Source organism: Seriola lalandi, unplaced genomic scaffold (genome assembly GCF_002814215.2).
Source record: "Seriola lalandi dorsalis isolate HSWRI2012SDOR001 ecotype SW California unplaced genomic scaffold, Sedor1 jcf7180002054948, whole genome shotgun sequence".
NCBI classification, from domain to species: domain Eukaryota; kingdom Metazoa; phylum Chordata; class Actinopteri; order Carangiformes; family Carangidae; genus Seriola; species Seriola lalandi.
The window spans coordinates 591,586-607,637 of record NW_019525499.1 but is presented as its reverse complement, the minus strand read 5'-3'; the positions used below and the strand labels follow the sequence as shown (position 1 = coordinate 607,637).

At 42.5% G+C, this 16,052-nt stretch overlaps 1 protein-coding gene across 1 annotated transcript in view; it reads left to right on the top strand.

Annotated features, from left to right (window-relative positions):
* Positions 1–16,052, top strand: part of lrpprc (leucine-rich pentatricopeptide repeat containing) — a 57,129-nt gene that overhangs the window by 38,580 nt on the left and 2,497 nt on the right. Inside the window, exons 29-37 of the mRNA XM_023394418.2 lie at positions 1,829–1,952; positions 3,016–3,142; positions 6,227–6,315; positions 6,399–6,603; positions 8,165–8,292; positions 8,401–8,516; positions 13,472–13,546; positions 14,093–14,177; positions 15,503–15,645. Coding sequence (XP_023250186.1) covers positions 1,829–1,952; positions 3,016–3,142; positions 6,227–6,315; positions 6,399–6,603; positions 8,165–8,292; positions 8,401–8,516; positions 13,472–13,546; positions 14,093–14,177; positions 15,503–15,645 — 1,092 coding nt within the window. The remainder of the gene's footprint in view (positions 1–1,828; positions 1,953–3,015; positions 3,143–6,226; positions 6,316–6,398; positions 6,604–8,164; positions 8,293–8,400; positions 8,517–13,471; positions 13,547–14,092; positions 14,178–15,502; positions 15,646–16,052) is intronic.

The window sequence follows — 16,052 nt, the reverse complement described above, 5'->3', positions numbered from 1 at the left end:
AGAATAATTGCCAGGAGGTTCCCTGGAGGGCCAGAGGAACCTGAAAGTAAAGGCCAAGAGATTCCCAAGAGTTTTGGAGGACTTTATAAGAGCCTGAGGTCAAACATGACACACAACCATGAAGCACTGATGGTTAAACACACAATACAGCTGTGCCTGTGCGTACATTTCTGTTGTTAAATCTTGAATGAGATGGAGTTGAGGTACCCTTGATTATAGCCTGAGATGATTAGTTGAGCAAAAATGGCAAATATTTGTTACCAGCTTCTGAAATGTGAGGTTTTGCAGTTTTTCTCTGCTTTTATATCACTGTAAATTAAATATCTTTTTCGTTTTCATTAATTTCATTGTACAAAAAGCAGTTTGTAAGTCTCACCTTGAGCTCTGGGAACTTGTGATGGTCATTTCTCACTGTTGTTTCCTCTACTTTGATATTAAAGCCGTCCTTGATAAATAAACATAAAAGATAATTCATCTAATTTCCCGAAAAGGCCGAATAGATAGAGTAATTTATTAAATACAAATGGGAAATTGTAGTATTAAAGCAGCAGTCAGACATGAACACAAAACAAACAACACAAGGGCACAGACAGAGGCACTGTAGATCAGATATGACATAATAAAAACAGAAATAACTGAAACCATGATGAGTAACTGACATAAAACTAAAAACTGGGACCATCTAAGTCTAAATATATACATTGATAGTGCCTAAAATTCTGTACATGGTTAGTGCAAGTCTAGTACATGCTGTGTGTTATCCTGTAAAGATATGGAGTGACACAGATGAGTATTGAGTATAGCCAAATATAAACTGAAGCTGCACACCATCATTTAAAATACAATGGTCTCATTCTCAGTTATTTTCATACTAATGACACCACAAGTTGATTTTTTTTTTTTTTCTGAATAAAAACCGTTGCTTACTGAATAGATTAAACGAAGAGCAAGTTGATCCCAACCTCTGATCACAGGAACTGACCCAAAAAACCCTCTGAAAACTCTTATCAGCTGCTCTGTCCACACAGCCCCCTCTTCCCCACCCCACCCTGCTCCACTTTAAGCCTCTCTTCATTACATACAGAGGAAACAGGATTGAAGCTCTGATCTGAAGTGTGGTCAATCAGACCGGCTGGCTGGTGAAAGGAATTACAGCTTGATCTGTCTGTAAATCTGTAATGCCAGACTAATTTAGCCAGCAGCTAAATGCCACCATATGGCTGCCGCTGGATGCTTAGTTACATATATGCATGTGTGCTGAACTGTATTCTGACCAAAAGACAAAATTAAGTGGAGAGAGTCAGGATTTTTATTTATTTTTTTCAATTGAATACAATAAAGACGGAGCGGATGCTGTAATAATCTGTTTCTTTGTGTTCTGTTGCTCCACTCCTCCTCGCTGCTTCGCTTTGCACATGCGAGTGTGCTCCGATGGCCCGAAGCATGATGAGACAGGAAGTGATTGCTGTTGCCTGGGGCATTGAACTTGGTGACCCCAGGGGCTCTTGAGTTGACACCCCTGCTCCGACACACATACCCTCTAACACACATACACTTTTCTTTTGCCCCTGGGGTGCCAGACCTAATTTGCCCCCAGCCAATACAGCTTAACCCCCTCCCCTCGCGGGTACACGGGTGACCGAGCATTAGGGGACCCTGCCATGCCTGCCCAGCATTATTGCACTGTCATACACACACCAGCTCATTGCCAGCGCACAGTTGAACACGTACACAGGCTTGAATGTAGCTGTGTTTTGATGGAAACATCAGACTGAGTTTTATCACTATTTTGTGTGTGTGTGTGTTTGTGTTTGTGTGTCATTTACAGACCTGGTATGAAGAAGCTGCCACCAAGCAGCAGGTGAAGGCATCGACCACCCCCACCGCAGCAGAAGGTGTTACTGAATACGAGACCCGGCTGTTCACCCTCTGCAAGAAGGGCAGAGCCAAAGGTGAGCAGCAGGAGGCCGCGGTGTTGTTGTCCCACATGACACAGGGCTGAATTAAACACATAAGCAGCTGGTTCGAAACACTTCAATTCCACGTGAAACTGCGTTAAGAAATATCTGAGCATTAAGGGAGAGAAAGACCCCTGCAGCCCTGATGTACTTTTGGGTTATGAATCTTATTTGTTGTTTATTAAAACGTGCAACACAGTCAGTAACATTGGCTTTCAGCTGGAGTCCTCTGTCTTGTCATCTGATGAATATAGATCCGTTTCACACTTGCCTTTTTTTCTGGCTCCAAATCCTGAGAAAATTCACTGGATCTAGAATATCAAGCTTCCTAGATGTCTGACTACTGCCACTGGCCGCTCATTAGCTTAGCTTTTTTTTCTGATTTATGCTGGGCAGGTAGCTATAAGTGTGACTCTTCTACTTGAAAAAGCATTTTATATGGCTCCTGCTGGGAGGGAACCATACAGTGTAATTATGGACCAGATAATGGACAAATAATGGAGTTCGTGACATTAAAGCCGATCATATCTGAGAGCAAAAGTGTTTATATTTGTTCCTAATGGCCACGCTAGACCCGGGATGAAAATACCTGCAGCCATAATCGTTAAAAAATTGGGATAATGACGCACCATCTTTTTTGAAAGTAACAAAAACTGTCGGACACACCCCACACCCCTGGTCTGAGGTCAGAAGGTGAAGGAGGTTGAACAATACTGATGCCTTAAAAGCTGAGTAGAGCTGCAAGAGTTGAGCATTAAATCTCAGCCAAGTGCAGGCAAAACCTTCACATTACACAGATTTAAAACTCAGTTTTAATATAAAGAAAATTGCTTGATTGAGCGTCTGGACTCACCTACAGCAAGTAGCACCAAATTTCATCTAAATTTTAAAATTTAAACATATTAACGATGTTTGACTACTGTAGTCGTCTTTGTGGAAGCAGATTACTCTATTAATCCAGTAATATGAAGATTATCTCAGATTCTGCTTTTCTTCATCCTGTCCAACCTCCAACTCATTTTTTTTCCCCTCTCCTTCTCTCGCTCTCCTCCTGCAGAAGCCTTGGGGATGCTTAAGAAATTTGATAAAACGGATGTGTCGTTAACCCCAGCCACATATGACCACCTGATCCGTGCGCTGTTGGCTGAGGGAGCCATTGAGGATGCCATGGGAGTCAAGGACATGTAAGTGGCTTAACATAAATGCAACAACATAAAGGTAAATAAGTAGGGCCTTTTCTCGTCTTATCAACCACTCAAAGTGCTTTACACCACAAGCCACATTCACCCATCCACACACACATTCATACAGCACCTTTTCTACACACAGCTTTTCACCTCACACACCAATGTTATATCGGGGGCAATTTGCGGTTCAGTATGTTGCCCAAGGACGCTTCGACATGCAGACTGGAGGAGCCGGGAATCGAACCACCGTTCTTCCGATTAGTGGACGGCCCGCTTCAGACCCGACCTCCTGAGGCATAGTCAGGGTTCAACATTACTGTTCATCCCACTTATGATTACAGGCATAAACGGTATGTGTAAGTAGATACCAGGTTTGGCTCCCTGGGGAAACATGGGCAATTTCTTCATCTGTTTGCTTTGAGGACCCATCTCTTTGTAGTGTCTTTAGTCAGTTCAGATCATCATGAATCAGAACTGTTATTAGATGAGCCTATTGAGAAATATTCACCGACAAGACAGACTTTTGTATCTTGACATCGAAACAAAAAACAAAACAAAAAATGGACAAATTCAACATGTAGTTTGGTCAGTGCTCTGCTACTTTCCCCGCCTCCTCAGTCTGTGGCACCAGGTCACCTCGGGCTCAAACTACGTCTCCTCACTAGACATGAGGATTATAAACTGATTGTGTGCTAACACACTCAGCCCTGCTGGATATGAACAGTGGTTCTTACTAAGCCCCAGGATACACACACACACACACACACACACACACACGTGCTCAGATGTACAGATTAATTTTGGATTTCTGGGAAGCGGGTGACTTTGCTCAAAAACATCAATCTTCTTCCAATTAGTAATGTATCGTGTTGTTGTGTTACGGGGCCATATCAGGGCAAGAGCCTGCAGACAAATGGATGGAAGGACAGAGGTATTAGAGATCTGGCTTTAGCCCGTCGCTGATCTTTTCTGCTCTCTTTGTCTGTCTGGGTAATCTCCTCCTTTTCCTTTTTCTTTATCTCCTTTTGTTTGTCTCTTTATATCACTTTTCTTTCTGCAGAGAAAAAACACAGTTAAAAAAATAAATAAAATAGAAAGCACATAATACAAAGAAGAGACGCTGTTAATTTGTAGAGAAAGAAAAAAAATGTGAAAACATCTATTACACTATCAGTCTCTCCCCTGTTTTTGCGTCTCGACATGGTTCACTCTCTTATGTTATGAGGAATAATCATATCAATTTTAGACCCATGTTTCAACAAGCGCGAAGCAATACAAGCGATAACCCATCTCCAGTCTCTGTTTGAATTGGTTTATGGCATCCCTGCCTGGATAAAAGCCTAGTTTATCTGCACTCTAAATGAGAAGTGAAATGAGCTGAGAGGAAAGTCGGGGGGAAAGATGGAAATAAGGAGGAGAGGAAGCAGATAAAAAGAGCTAAATAGGAAAAGAGGAGTGAACGAGGGGAGGAGGGCTAGATTTAATCACGTACGAGGTTAATGAAGACGCTATAGGCATTAATTCTCAATGCGTGTGGGTGTGTGTGTTTGTTTTTTGGGTAATCTGTACAGAATTGAGCAGCGGGGTGCTTATGGTGAGATTAAGGGATTGAGAGAGAGTGATGATGATGATGATGATGAGAGAGAGAGAGAGGTGGATGATGGATTCCTTGGCAAAAGCACAATACCCCCAGAAGGAGAAGGCAAGAGAGAGCAGCTGTGTGTGTGTGTGTGTGTGTGTGTGTGTGTGTGTGTGTGTGTGTGTGTGTGTGTGTGTGTGTGTGTGTGTGTGTGTGTGTGTGTGTGTGTGTGTGTGAGAGAGAGAAAAGGTGAGTGAGAGACAGCCTCTAGAGATTTTCTCCCACCCGATAAGAATAATTCTGACCCCACCCCCCACCACCACTTGGTCTCCACAGCAATCCATCCGCGACCCTGTTACCACTCCAATCTCCGCGTGACCCTGTCACAGCAGCTGCCGAATGCTGCTTGGCCTGGTGTCGCTGTGGTGATAAGGATTGCCCGGCCTGATGCTCAATTGAGCGGACGGATTAATCTGGTTGCAGGGCTATAATAATAAATAAATAAATAAATAAAAAAGACGAGGAGGCAGGCTTGATTGAGGTTTTAGTGGCAAAGAAATGAAAAGGAGGTGGGCTGAAAGGGACAGAAAATAGACGAGCAGACGGCGCGTGGGAGGAGGAAGAAGTGGCGAGGAGCAGGAGCAGCTCCGAGGCCTCACCCTCCCACATAATACCACACACATACACAAACACACACGTGAGGGAGCTCAGCAGGAAGGCACATCATCATATACGGTGGCATCAATCAACTGTTTGATGTCTGTATTATTTTCAGGGTCACAGCAGGCGCTTTACAAGAGGCTCAGGCTAGCTGTCAGTCACAGTTGTTCTCATTGTCTTGTCCGTCTTCCTGTCGTTCAGCTCGTGTGTTTATCCACTCTGTCTCTGTGGAGTTTAATGCTTCTCTAAATGTGATGCCGTATAATGGACCAGCTCAGAACCCTTGAGAGGGAGATGGCGCAGAGATATTATTCAGTCGTCACAGATTATAAAGATTTGCTTTTAATGGTACAGTATCAGCTTTGAAGTTAGAAATAACACACTCTCTAATAGCTGTGTACACTCCACCCTGATAAGATGTTACATGTTGCACCACCGCTCAGATGTGGATAAAATCTTCTGTCATGTATGTGACATCTAATATCAAGATAAATACATTTTTCTATTTATATAGAAATGGCCCGTTCCATATGGGATTACACGATGCACGATAATACCTCACATAAATAAAGACTGCTGGCAGTAGAGCTGCTGCATACTGTGTTATCCAAAGATCCATCCAATAGTACAGTAAAACGTTTCTGCTCATTGATTGCCCAAACGCAACCAGATATATTAAACGGATAGCCCCCAGTATGACATAATCGCTGATGAATTTCAATCACGTCATGGCCCCCCTTACCCATGAGCCATTATTTTGTAGTTTCTTTTTGTCCTTGGGAGTTCATAACATATTGACCCAAATAAGGCGTAAGAAAATGTTTTGTCTCTGTCTCTCTCAGCGCCGTGTCTCATATGCCAAACTTCCAGCTGAGTGATATCGCCACCAGTTTGGTCATCATCTCTCACTGCAAGAGAGGCCAGACCAAAGGTAAGAAACAGGCACATGTATGGAAAACATGCACATATACCCATGTCACACGCACAGCCTCACTTCCCCGCTTTCCTCCACAGATGCTTTTCAGCAACTGAAGTCTATGCTGCAGGAGGACCAAGTGCCCTCGCAGCTCGCCATCACCAGACTGGTTCAGGCCCTGGGTAGCCACGGTGATGTGGCTGGCATCCAGGAAGTGGAGTCTATGATGAAGGGCCTCGGCACAACCCTGAACCTGTCCAGCATGATGTTTATCAACAACACGGCGCTGGGACACATCAAGAAGTAAGACTGCCAAACGTATATGTGTCGATTTAGTTTTATGTGTTTTAGGAGCAGAGTTGAAGATTTCTAAGTGTGGTGACTCCAGACTCGTCTCATTGTTATACAAACAACAACTTACAACATCACAGTAATTTGGAAGATCCTATAATCGCCTACACAAGAGGCTTGAATTTAGGATTTTTAGGCATATGCAGCTTTTGAGAAAGATGTCCTCATCTCTAATTCTTGCACATGGACGTCCACCATGTAAAGTCAAAGGAGTACAGATGTACACCCAGCATGTTGCATGAGTAAAGTATTTCAATTTCAGTTTAGTGATAAGTCTTTTGTAGTCTTTTGTGTTTCATGTTCAGCACACTGAGATAAACAGTTTAATGTAGTACCAGCAGCCGAGTGTGACGAGACCCAGGTTGTCACACTCTCAACATAAAAGCTTACAGGGCGAGTGGGGCGTCAGGTACAAATAGGAAACTCAGGCGTAATAGGATTATTCATGGATTCCTTTTAATGTCATGAAGTCACCCATCTTCCACTGCGGCTCCATCGCTTCTTAAACATCAGAGAACAAAATCTAAAACACATTGTGCATCAAACTTTCATTGTGCTACTTGCCGCATTAGCGCTGTCCCCCGGCTTGAGCGGCGGCGTCCCCAATGCCAACTCGGAGGGACAGCAGGAAGTGAAGAATAGCAGGACGGTCTCACGCCTGATTGGCCATCGCAGCGCAGGCCTGTCAGCTTGAACCCTGACCTGTGGGAGCCGCGCTCTGAGCGGCTCTGACACGTGCGTCCCCGCTGTATCTGAGTCAAGCTGACTGGTTAAGAGCCGGGGCGGAAAAAGCAGGCAGGCTCCGGAAAGCAGAGCGCCACATTTAGAGGGGCGCCCCGCTGAATTATTCAGACGGTCCCAGTCGCAACAATCAGCGTAGATATGTTTCCCCCCACCTCTGGACGCTCACACATATACATACACGGAGACGTGCACGCAGCCTGTGTGTTAAATATTCATTACAGCTGGTGACGGTGGGGAGGGAGCAGGGAGCGTAAAGTGTTAGTAGCGAGGTCGGGTTGCCAGAATGAGTTGTTTTAGATTTGTAGTGCTTTGGTGTGCAGGCTTTGTTTGCTCGTGGCAACCTCAGCAGAAAAAGATTTCACAGTATGAGTGTGTGTGAGTGAGCATCAGTGGAGGAATGAGCACTCGGGGAGGTTGTAAAGGACAAAAAATAAAATCAGTGTCATTTTAATAATAAATCACAGAAAAAACAGCATGTGGAGCAGTTCTTATTGTTGTTTAATCTGGCCTGTGTCTAATGTCTTATGTGTATGTTCCTCTCCCGAGTGGTCACATCACACTTACAAAGCTGAATCATGGTTTTACTGACGTGTCATTTTTCTCTCTGAGACCCTCTTGTCTCAAGTTACGGTTTGTTACACATATATTCTGTTTATCTGTTTGAAGATTAAACATGTACAAGTTTTTGGGTGTAGTTTTGTTCCATCATAAACTAACCCTTTGTTTCCCTCTCACTCATTCATTCTCACCCCCCTCCACCCTTCTTCAGTGGTGATGTGGAGTCAGCAGTGGAGCTGCTGGAGTCAGTCTACACCAGTCCAGACGGCACAAACCCCAGTATGTCCTTCGTCTTCAGGAAGATCTTGGAAGACAACGACGACAAAGCCATAGACAAGTGTAAGATACACACACACACATACACACAATAAATACATGTATATAAGAAGAAATACAAAGTGAGGCAACAAGCAAAAAGGAATGCAAAACTGTGACGTTGTGTTGCAGTGAGTGCTATGGCAGAGCGGCTAGCCAACCACTTTGCCTGCTACAGACCAGCTTCAGACCTCTTCATCCAGCTGCTCGATATGGACAAATTCGAGGACGCCAAGTTCATGTTGGCCGTGAGTATGAGTGTGTGTGGATATATGTGGATGAGTGTGTGTGTGTGTGAGTGTGTGTGTGTGTGTGTGCAAGCGTCCAAAAGCCCGAGAGCCAAGGCAATTATGTTTGAAGTATCACACTGATGTATTTTTAGCAGAGATTCAAATTCAACATCTTATATTCTTCTTTTTGTTTCTTTTCGTGCCCATTTGGTTTGTGGTGGGTGACCTACAGTATGAGTGTGTGTGTATAAGGTTTTCAGATGTATTTAGTCGTGGTCCACTGACGTGAAGCACTCTATTAATACTGGGGGGGAAATTGACTAGTATTCATGCAGACAGGTGAAGATGCATGACTTTCTGCTCTTTTTTACTTCACTTCATCACAGTATAAACACGAAAGGATTTTTCATCACACATTCAGTTAGTACTCTCCATTTTGTCTCTGTGTGAAGAGAAGAGGAGATGAGGACGCCGCTGTGAAAGAAACTCAGTATCAGGTTACGTCTGAAGTGAATCTGGATTTTAACCACAAAAAAAGGCCAAAAATAAACACTCTCCACCAAATACCTCTCTCCACTATCGCAAAATATATAGTTGGATGTAATTCTCAGGATGTTGTTTCAGGTGGTTGAGTGCAGGTGCCACTCATGCACTGCTGGTTCCTCTTGATTCAGCGCAGCACGAGGAAAGCTCTGTGGAACATCGGTTGCGTCTTTGATAAAACTTTTTTTGCAACCACTTTAAATAAATTTTAAATCATCTGGAGCATATTTGTCTCCATTTGAGTGTCTTGCACTTGGCTACATTGTAAATAATTCTATCAAAGTAATTAAAATCTGCAAAAAAAAAAAAATCAACAAGGGACCTGGTGGTGAATTTAGTCCATCACTGCTCCCTGATGCATTCGTCCCGTTGTCAGAAACCTGGTGATGGTGGAGACAATCTTCCGCCACAGTCTTTGACTTATTTATCCGGCCCACATAAACACCACTGAGTTTGGAGGTCTGAAATTGGCCTCCTGCTACTTCACTTATTTAACACAGTTCATACATTACAGCTCGATGACTTTGCATTGAGCCTGGGGACTTGAATATGTAGAAGCTAGATGGCTGGGGGACAGGTGTAAGGATGGAGAGGACGAGGTAGCGAAAAGAAAGAGAGAGTCTGTACCTTCCTCCTCTCTGACAGTGATTATTTCTCTTTCACTTGCTGAGTGATTATCCCTCTCAGTCATTCAGTTGCATGTGTGAATGGAGAGCACACTAATGAATACAGATACATTACTTACTACCCTCACTTTCTACACCTCATCACTATTTAAACATGAAGTACAGGAATCTGTTTTTCAGGTCATATTATGTTCCTGTCACAAAATCTCAGCTGCTCCCATTCCACCCTGATCTACATCAGTGGTTGTGGACATATTAGATTGACATTAAAATCTCATAAATCACAATTTCTGCTGCAAAAATAGTCATCAGTCAGGTACCTTTTGAACAAGCAGACAAAAGGCTTCTAATACAACCAAATCTGAGAGGTTACCAATAATACACAGCCAAAGGAGAGTGAATTTGCAGTATTATATTTAGAAATGTTATTGTAATATATGGTAAAACCAGTATGAGATTAGGGTAGAAAGAAGTGGAGAAGTGGGAACCTAACCAACTCACCCAGCCTGAAATGGACCATCATGGTCTTTTTATCTTAACTTTACCAGGTAGTTCTGTTATAACGGCTCTTCTTCATGATGAAATCGTGGTCCCCCCCTAAACCTAAACCGGATCAACGGAGAGGGAAACTTGAAGGCTCGGAGAGAAATCTAAACCACAGCAGATCCACTCAGACAGAGAGAGACATGTGTCTGCTCCTCATCTCTCCCTGACATCCTGAGTGATTATCCTCTCAATCTTTAAACAGGGATGTCTGACTAGCATGCATGTTAATGAACAGATACATTACTTACTACTCCCATCTTCATCACTATTTAAACACAGAGTATGGATCATATCATTTTTAAAGCTATAATATGCTTCTTGCTTTGATATGGGTCTTGGCTCAGTGTCTGCCCTTTCTCTCTAGAAGATCGAAAACAGAGATGTAGGAACAATTTTCAAGTTTATCTGTTGTCAGGTTTAGTTTTAGTTTTAGAGGCACAAGGAGAGACAGAGGGAGGAAGACTGTCAAGTGGGATCTACTTTTCAAATTGAGCATAGCATTAGCATAAAAGCTAAAACAGTCCGACATAATAATGACAAAAAATGATTTAAAAATGACAAATCCTGCTTGTACCTCTTCTAATTTATTTATACAGCATAATCCATCAGTGGTGGAATGAAACTACTGTACTCAAGTCAAGTATTTCCATTTCATGACATTTAATACTCCTTCTTCTCTGCATTTATCACACAGCCACAGTTACTTTACAAATTAAGATTTTCATTACAAAACTCATGAAGAACTTCAAAAATATAATTATTTTAATAATTTAACTACCTAATTTTATATAAAATTTGAGCTCAAAGGCTTAGTTGATTAGTTATCAAAAATGAATCGCAGACTGTTTTGATAACGGATGAATTGTTCGCAAATGTGGTGATTTTCTGCTTTTAACTGAATCCCTTTGAGGTTTGAACTTTTGGTTGGACAGGAGAAGACAATTTTAAATGTCACTTTGAGCTCTGTGAGTTGTTGTAAATGTTTGAAATACTGGTAAATATCTGGGTGAACACGGGTAACAAGAAAACAGAAATCCAGGAGCAAATGTTCTTGGTGTTACAAAGTAAACCTACAAGGAAGTCTCAGAGCAAAGACTCTTCCAAAACTTGTTCTCCCATTTGTCATAAGTGTTAAGTTTGTGAGTTTAGACCCAGGCTTCTCTGGTGTGCTCCTTTTTGACTCTCATCGTGGCCCATGTTCGTCTTCCTGACTCCCCTTCATAAGTTGCTCTTCCAGAGTCACTGGAGGGTGGAAGCCCAACTGCTCCATCCCATCATAAGTGAAGCAGGACCAAAACTCTGAAAAGCTTTTAAGTAGGCGAGCAGACAATAATGGTGACAAGGCTATCAGGAGAGAAGGAGGTGAGGTCGATGGGGAGCGAGCGGAGAACGAGAGGGATGAAGTTAGTCATTAAGAAGTGAAACGGTGACGGAGGGAAGCAGCGGGGCGAGGCTCGTCTACCACTGCGGGTGTGCGTGTGCGAGTCGAGAGGGGGTCATTGAGGAAAAGGAGGAAGCATTCCCTGGGTATCCAGAGCTTTTAGGCAGTGTGTGTGAGGAGCAGGGTAGACGGTGGACCCGGGCGGTTGTGGCATCGCCTTTTGGGAGTGGTCGGTGTAGTGAGGGAGAAAAGAAAAGAGAGAGAGTGAGTGAGAGCACGGAGCAAAGTTGAGTGAAGTGGCATAGTGTTGGTCTAATTGCCTGATTGTGCTAAAGCCATTCTGCTGCTTAGTGACTCTGAAAGCAGGCAGCTTGCTCTCTCTCCCTGTGTGTGTGTCCGTGTGTGCGCGCGCGTGTGTGTGTGTGTGTGTTAAAAGCCTTACAGGCCACTCGCTTTTAATTCTGTACGAGGTGGAGAAGGAGTGAAACACGTTAGTTCACGACTGGCTAGTAATCAGACCTCATTGCTGCTCAGCCAGGAGGATGCACACACTCACTCCAAGCACAGCAACGTTAATGCATTTCTTACACACACACACACACACACACACACACACACACACACACACACACACACACACACCCACACACCCACTTAAAACACAGTGTATTGTATGTATGCTTGCATGTTTTCACGATAAGCAGTCATGCACAGGTTAAACGTTCAGCGACAGAAGTATGTCAGTTATTAAATGTTCCTCATAGTGTTCATGTATTTCTAGATTGTTGTCATTTGAATAGATATATCATATTTTTAAGGTTTAGTCTAGTGCACTGAATTTGCTCATTCATTTATTTATTTTTTTATTTTTATATCATGAAGGAATCACTGCAAGGATTATTCTGCACCTCAGCCTCCACATTACCTTCCGCCGTTTAGCGTTTCCTCCTGCTGATATGTTGCTCGATATTAGCGTATCACAGATCAGCTGCTTTCACATATGAAAGTGAAGTGAACATCTTTGAGTTCTGGAGTATTGGACGTATAAAACAAGACATTTGTAACAGGCATTTTCTGACATTTTATAGACAAAATCGATTAATTGAGAAAGTAACAAGAACATTAATCGATACTGAAAATAATCATTGACTGCAGCCCTAAATCAGCGAGTATGTCTTTCAGTGAGTAACAAGAAATGGGTGAAGAGAAGTGGCAGAAATTTGTTTGAGGTGAGTTTATAAGCAGAAGTGCCGTCTATAATTTCTCCACCAGAGAGCACAGGCAAGTTCACTTTGTAACAGTAAATGTCCTCTCATGCATTTTCTCGTGACAAAACAAACTTTGTGTCCTTTATTAAAATGAGTGCGTTTATGTACAATGAACATCAGCTGATTTATTGTTCACACTTTGCCCAAAAAAACCCACTGTAGGTCAGGATTTAGTAAGAAGTCTGTGGAATAATGATCATTTCTTCTCTCTCTTTCTCCCTCTCTCGTCTGATATCGTTTCTCTTTCCTCCCGTCTTCCACTGATTGATTTAAGTCTTAAAGTTGCAGAGGTTACAACTGTGCAAAGAACAATTTGGGCTTTGGCTGCACTTATATGTCCATTGAGTACTATATGTGGCCTTCAGTGTGACTCAGTGATGATAATAATGCTTTCTTTCATTAAATAAACGAGTTGTTAAATCCATAACTAACCTGAGTGTAGATGTGCAGGTGATCGTATGAATGTGTTAGTGTGTTGAATGTGGGTTTATACACTGAACGTATGTGAAGAGCACAGGTTGAAGAGGCCTCTCGACTTGACTTGAGCAAGAAATAAAGCACTGCCATGTTATCACTCACATTTCTTTTGTCCCTTTTGTTTTACCGTAGCGCTGTAACGCCGTGGCTGAACAGAAGGAGGTGCTGATATCTTTCTTGACTCGAAAAGCTCAGAGTCCTGGACAGGTAAAATCACACATTAGATTTCTTCTTCTTTTTTGTTTTTGTTTTTTTCAGCTCTTTCTGATTCTTATCAGTAATAGACAAAATGATCAATTGACCAAATTAATTGCTGAGGTCTGGGAATGCCACTTTGTCACAGGAAAGACAACGTTGTAGTGATGTGCCATGTTTGTATGTTTCTACAATTACAGACCCAGAACAGAATTATCTTTGTCTTTGTTCAACATTGTGCAGAAATTGGAATTCTCTTCACTTTTTGTTTAAGTTTATACCAACAGTAGATTTACTGTATATATTTTAGAATCCATAACCTAAACTTCTACTAAACAAATAGGTACAGGTAAAATCTGGGATATAACTATAGATTTTATAGCAAAAACTCATTTTAATTTTCAGTTTGACTGTAAAGGCCCCTTCAGCATCAGCGCAGGCAGCAAAACTTTCTACTTATGTTTTCAATAATTTGCATGTTTAAAATGGTAACAAAACCACACACACATTCATACATAGAAAATACTGTTGTATGTAAATTAATGTTCGTGTGCACAGGTGTACAAAATCAAGTCCCTGCTGAGCCTGATTCCAGACTTCGCGGAGAAGGAGGTGTTGTACTCGTACCTGATGAAATGTCACAGTAAGACACCCCCCCCCACACACACACACACACACACACACACACACACACATGCACACTTACACAAGGCCTGGTTGGGTCTTGTGGAGCAGCTAGCAATGCAGCAGGCGACTCGCTGGCCTGTGGCTAAGTCAACATTAGCGGACACATTAACAATGCATCGGGTCAGAGTGTGTGTGTGTGTGTGTGTGTGTGTGTGTGTGTGTGTGTGTGTGTGCGTGTGCGTGTGTGCAGGCAGACGTTCAGGGGTTAGAAGAACACATGTCCTCTAATGAGTTAGCTGTCCTGGCTAGCCTAGCGTGCTAATCGCAACACGGTCCACCACTCAGTGTTTCTTTTTGTCTCTTTGTTCTTTTTTTTTCTCTTCTCCATCACTTCTTGCCCTCTCCACCTTTTTTTACTCCTGTGTATCTTTTTTTTGTCCTCCCCTTCGTGCTTTCACCTACATCCTCTCCTCTCCACCCGTGCCCCCCCCCCCCCCCCCCCCCCTTCACTTCACCTTCTCACCCTCCTGTCTCCCCTCTTTCGTACCTTGTCACACCAGAGATGAGCAGACATGACTATTTAATTAGCATTAGCTTGCTGGTCGGTCAAGGCAGCCATAGGGGACACAATTAGCGCTGCTCTGCTCGCCTGTTCCCTGCCCCGTCTACGTACTGTGTTTTCTCTTTCAGGGGTTTTCTTCTCTCGTCTTTTTAACTTTTTCTTTTCACTTTTTTTTTTTTTTTTGGACAGTAGTGACCTGACTTTCCACTTTTCTCTTTGATACACAACCACACACATTCATTCTGTTTCAGGTTAACAGATGATTACTCTAAACCCCAATATAAAATAATTTTGAGGGAGTTGATATACAGCTTTGTAATTTAGTAATAATCAGAATAAGTAGTAATATTTTAAATGTGTATAAAAGATCATTTTACTGTCCTGGTGTGTTGTCTTTATGAGGCTTTTTCAATTTAAGTTTTGAAGTTTCAAATTCTATTTTTTTCTCACCCCTCTGTTTAATTATTACTCCACCGCTAGAGTCCTCACTTTTCTAACACAACTTGTTTTCAACCTGGTTCTTGTTAAACACACAACCAGCAGCATTTTCGGAGAAATGCATTATCCTGGCATAAGCATGGGTACATCAGGTCTTGGCGCCAATGAAAAAAACCAAAGTGGAAAATGACATGATTATCTCACCACCACTAAATGTGGAACATCCTTTTTGTCATTTTCTGTTCAAATCTCATTGAAATAAGAGTTTGATATGTTGATTTATTTATTTATTTTTGTCTTGTTTGCTGACTCTTTCTGTCTCTGCTCCTCTCATCTGGCAGGTCTGGATAAGGACTTACCGTCAGCCAAGGCTCTGCATGAGCAGATGCAGAAGGAGGGGATAGTCGCAGATGAGCTGTCACTCAAACGGCTGGCTGGGCTTTACCGCCAAGCCGGAGAGCCAGTGCCCTTCACTGAGCCCCCTGTGAGTCTCTCTCTCACACACACACACACACACACACACACAAACTAAGGATACACAATTAACTCCAATGTATCTATCTTGGGGAACTGTCATCGAACCCACACCGACTTCCCCCATGTAGACAATAACCATAAGTAATTGTCCTCCTTAGTTACACCCTTAGAAACTCGTCAGATTGTGCTGAACAAGTTGGATGTGTTATTGTGTGTAACTGTGTGAGAGCTGATATTTTTGAACTCCTACAGGCATTTGGAGCGCAGAAAAAATAAATTCAACATGTCACATAGCTTGAAATTAAGGTTGTAATTATTTTGTTTATGGATCAATCTGCAGATAATTTTTTTGTTGCTTTATCGTTTGGTCAGTAAAGTGCCACCTAAATGCAATTAAAGTGTCTGATTTGTGCA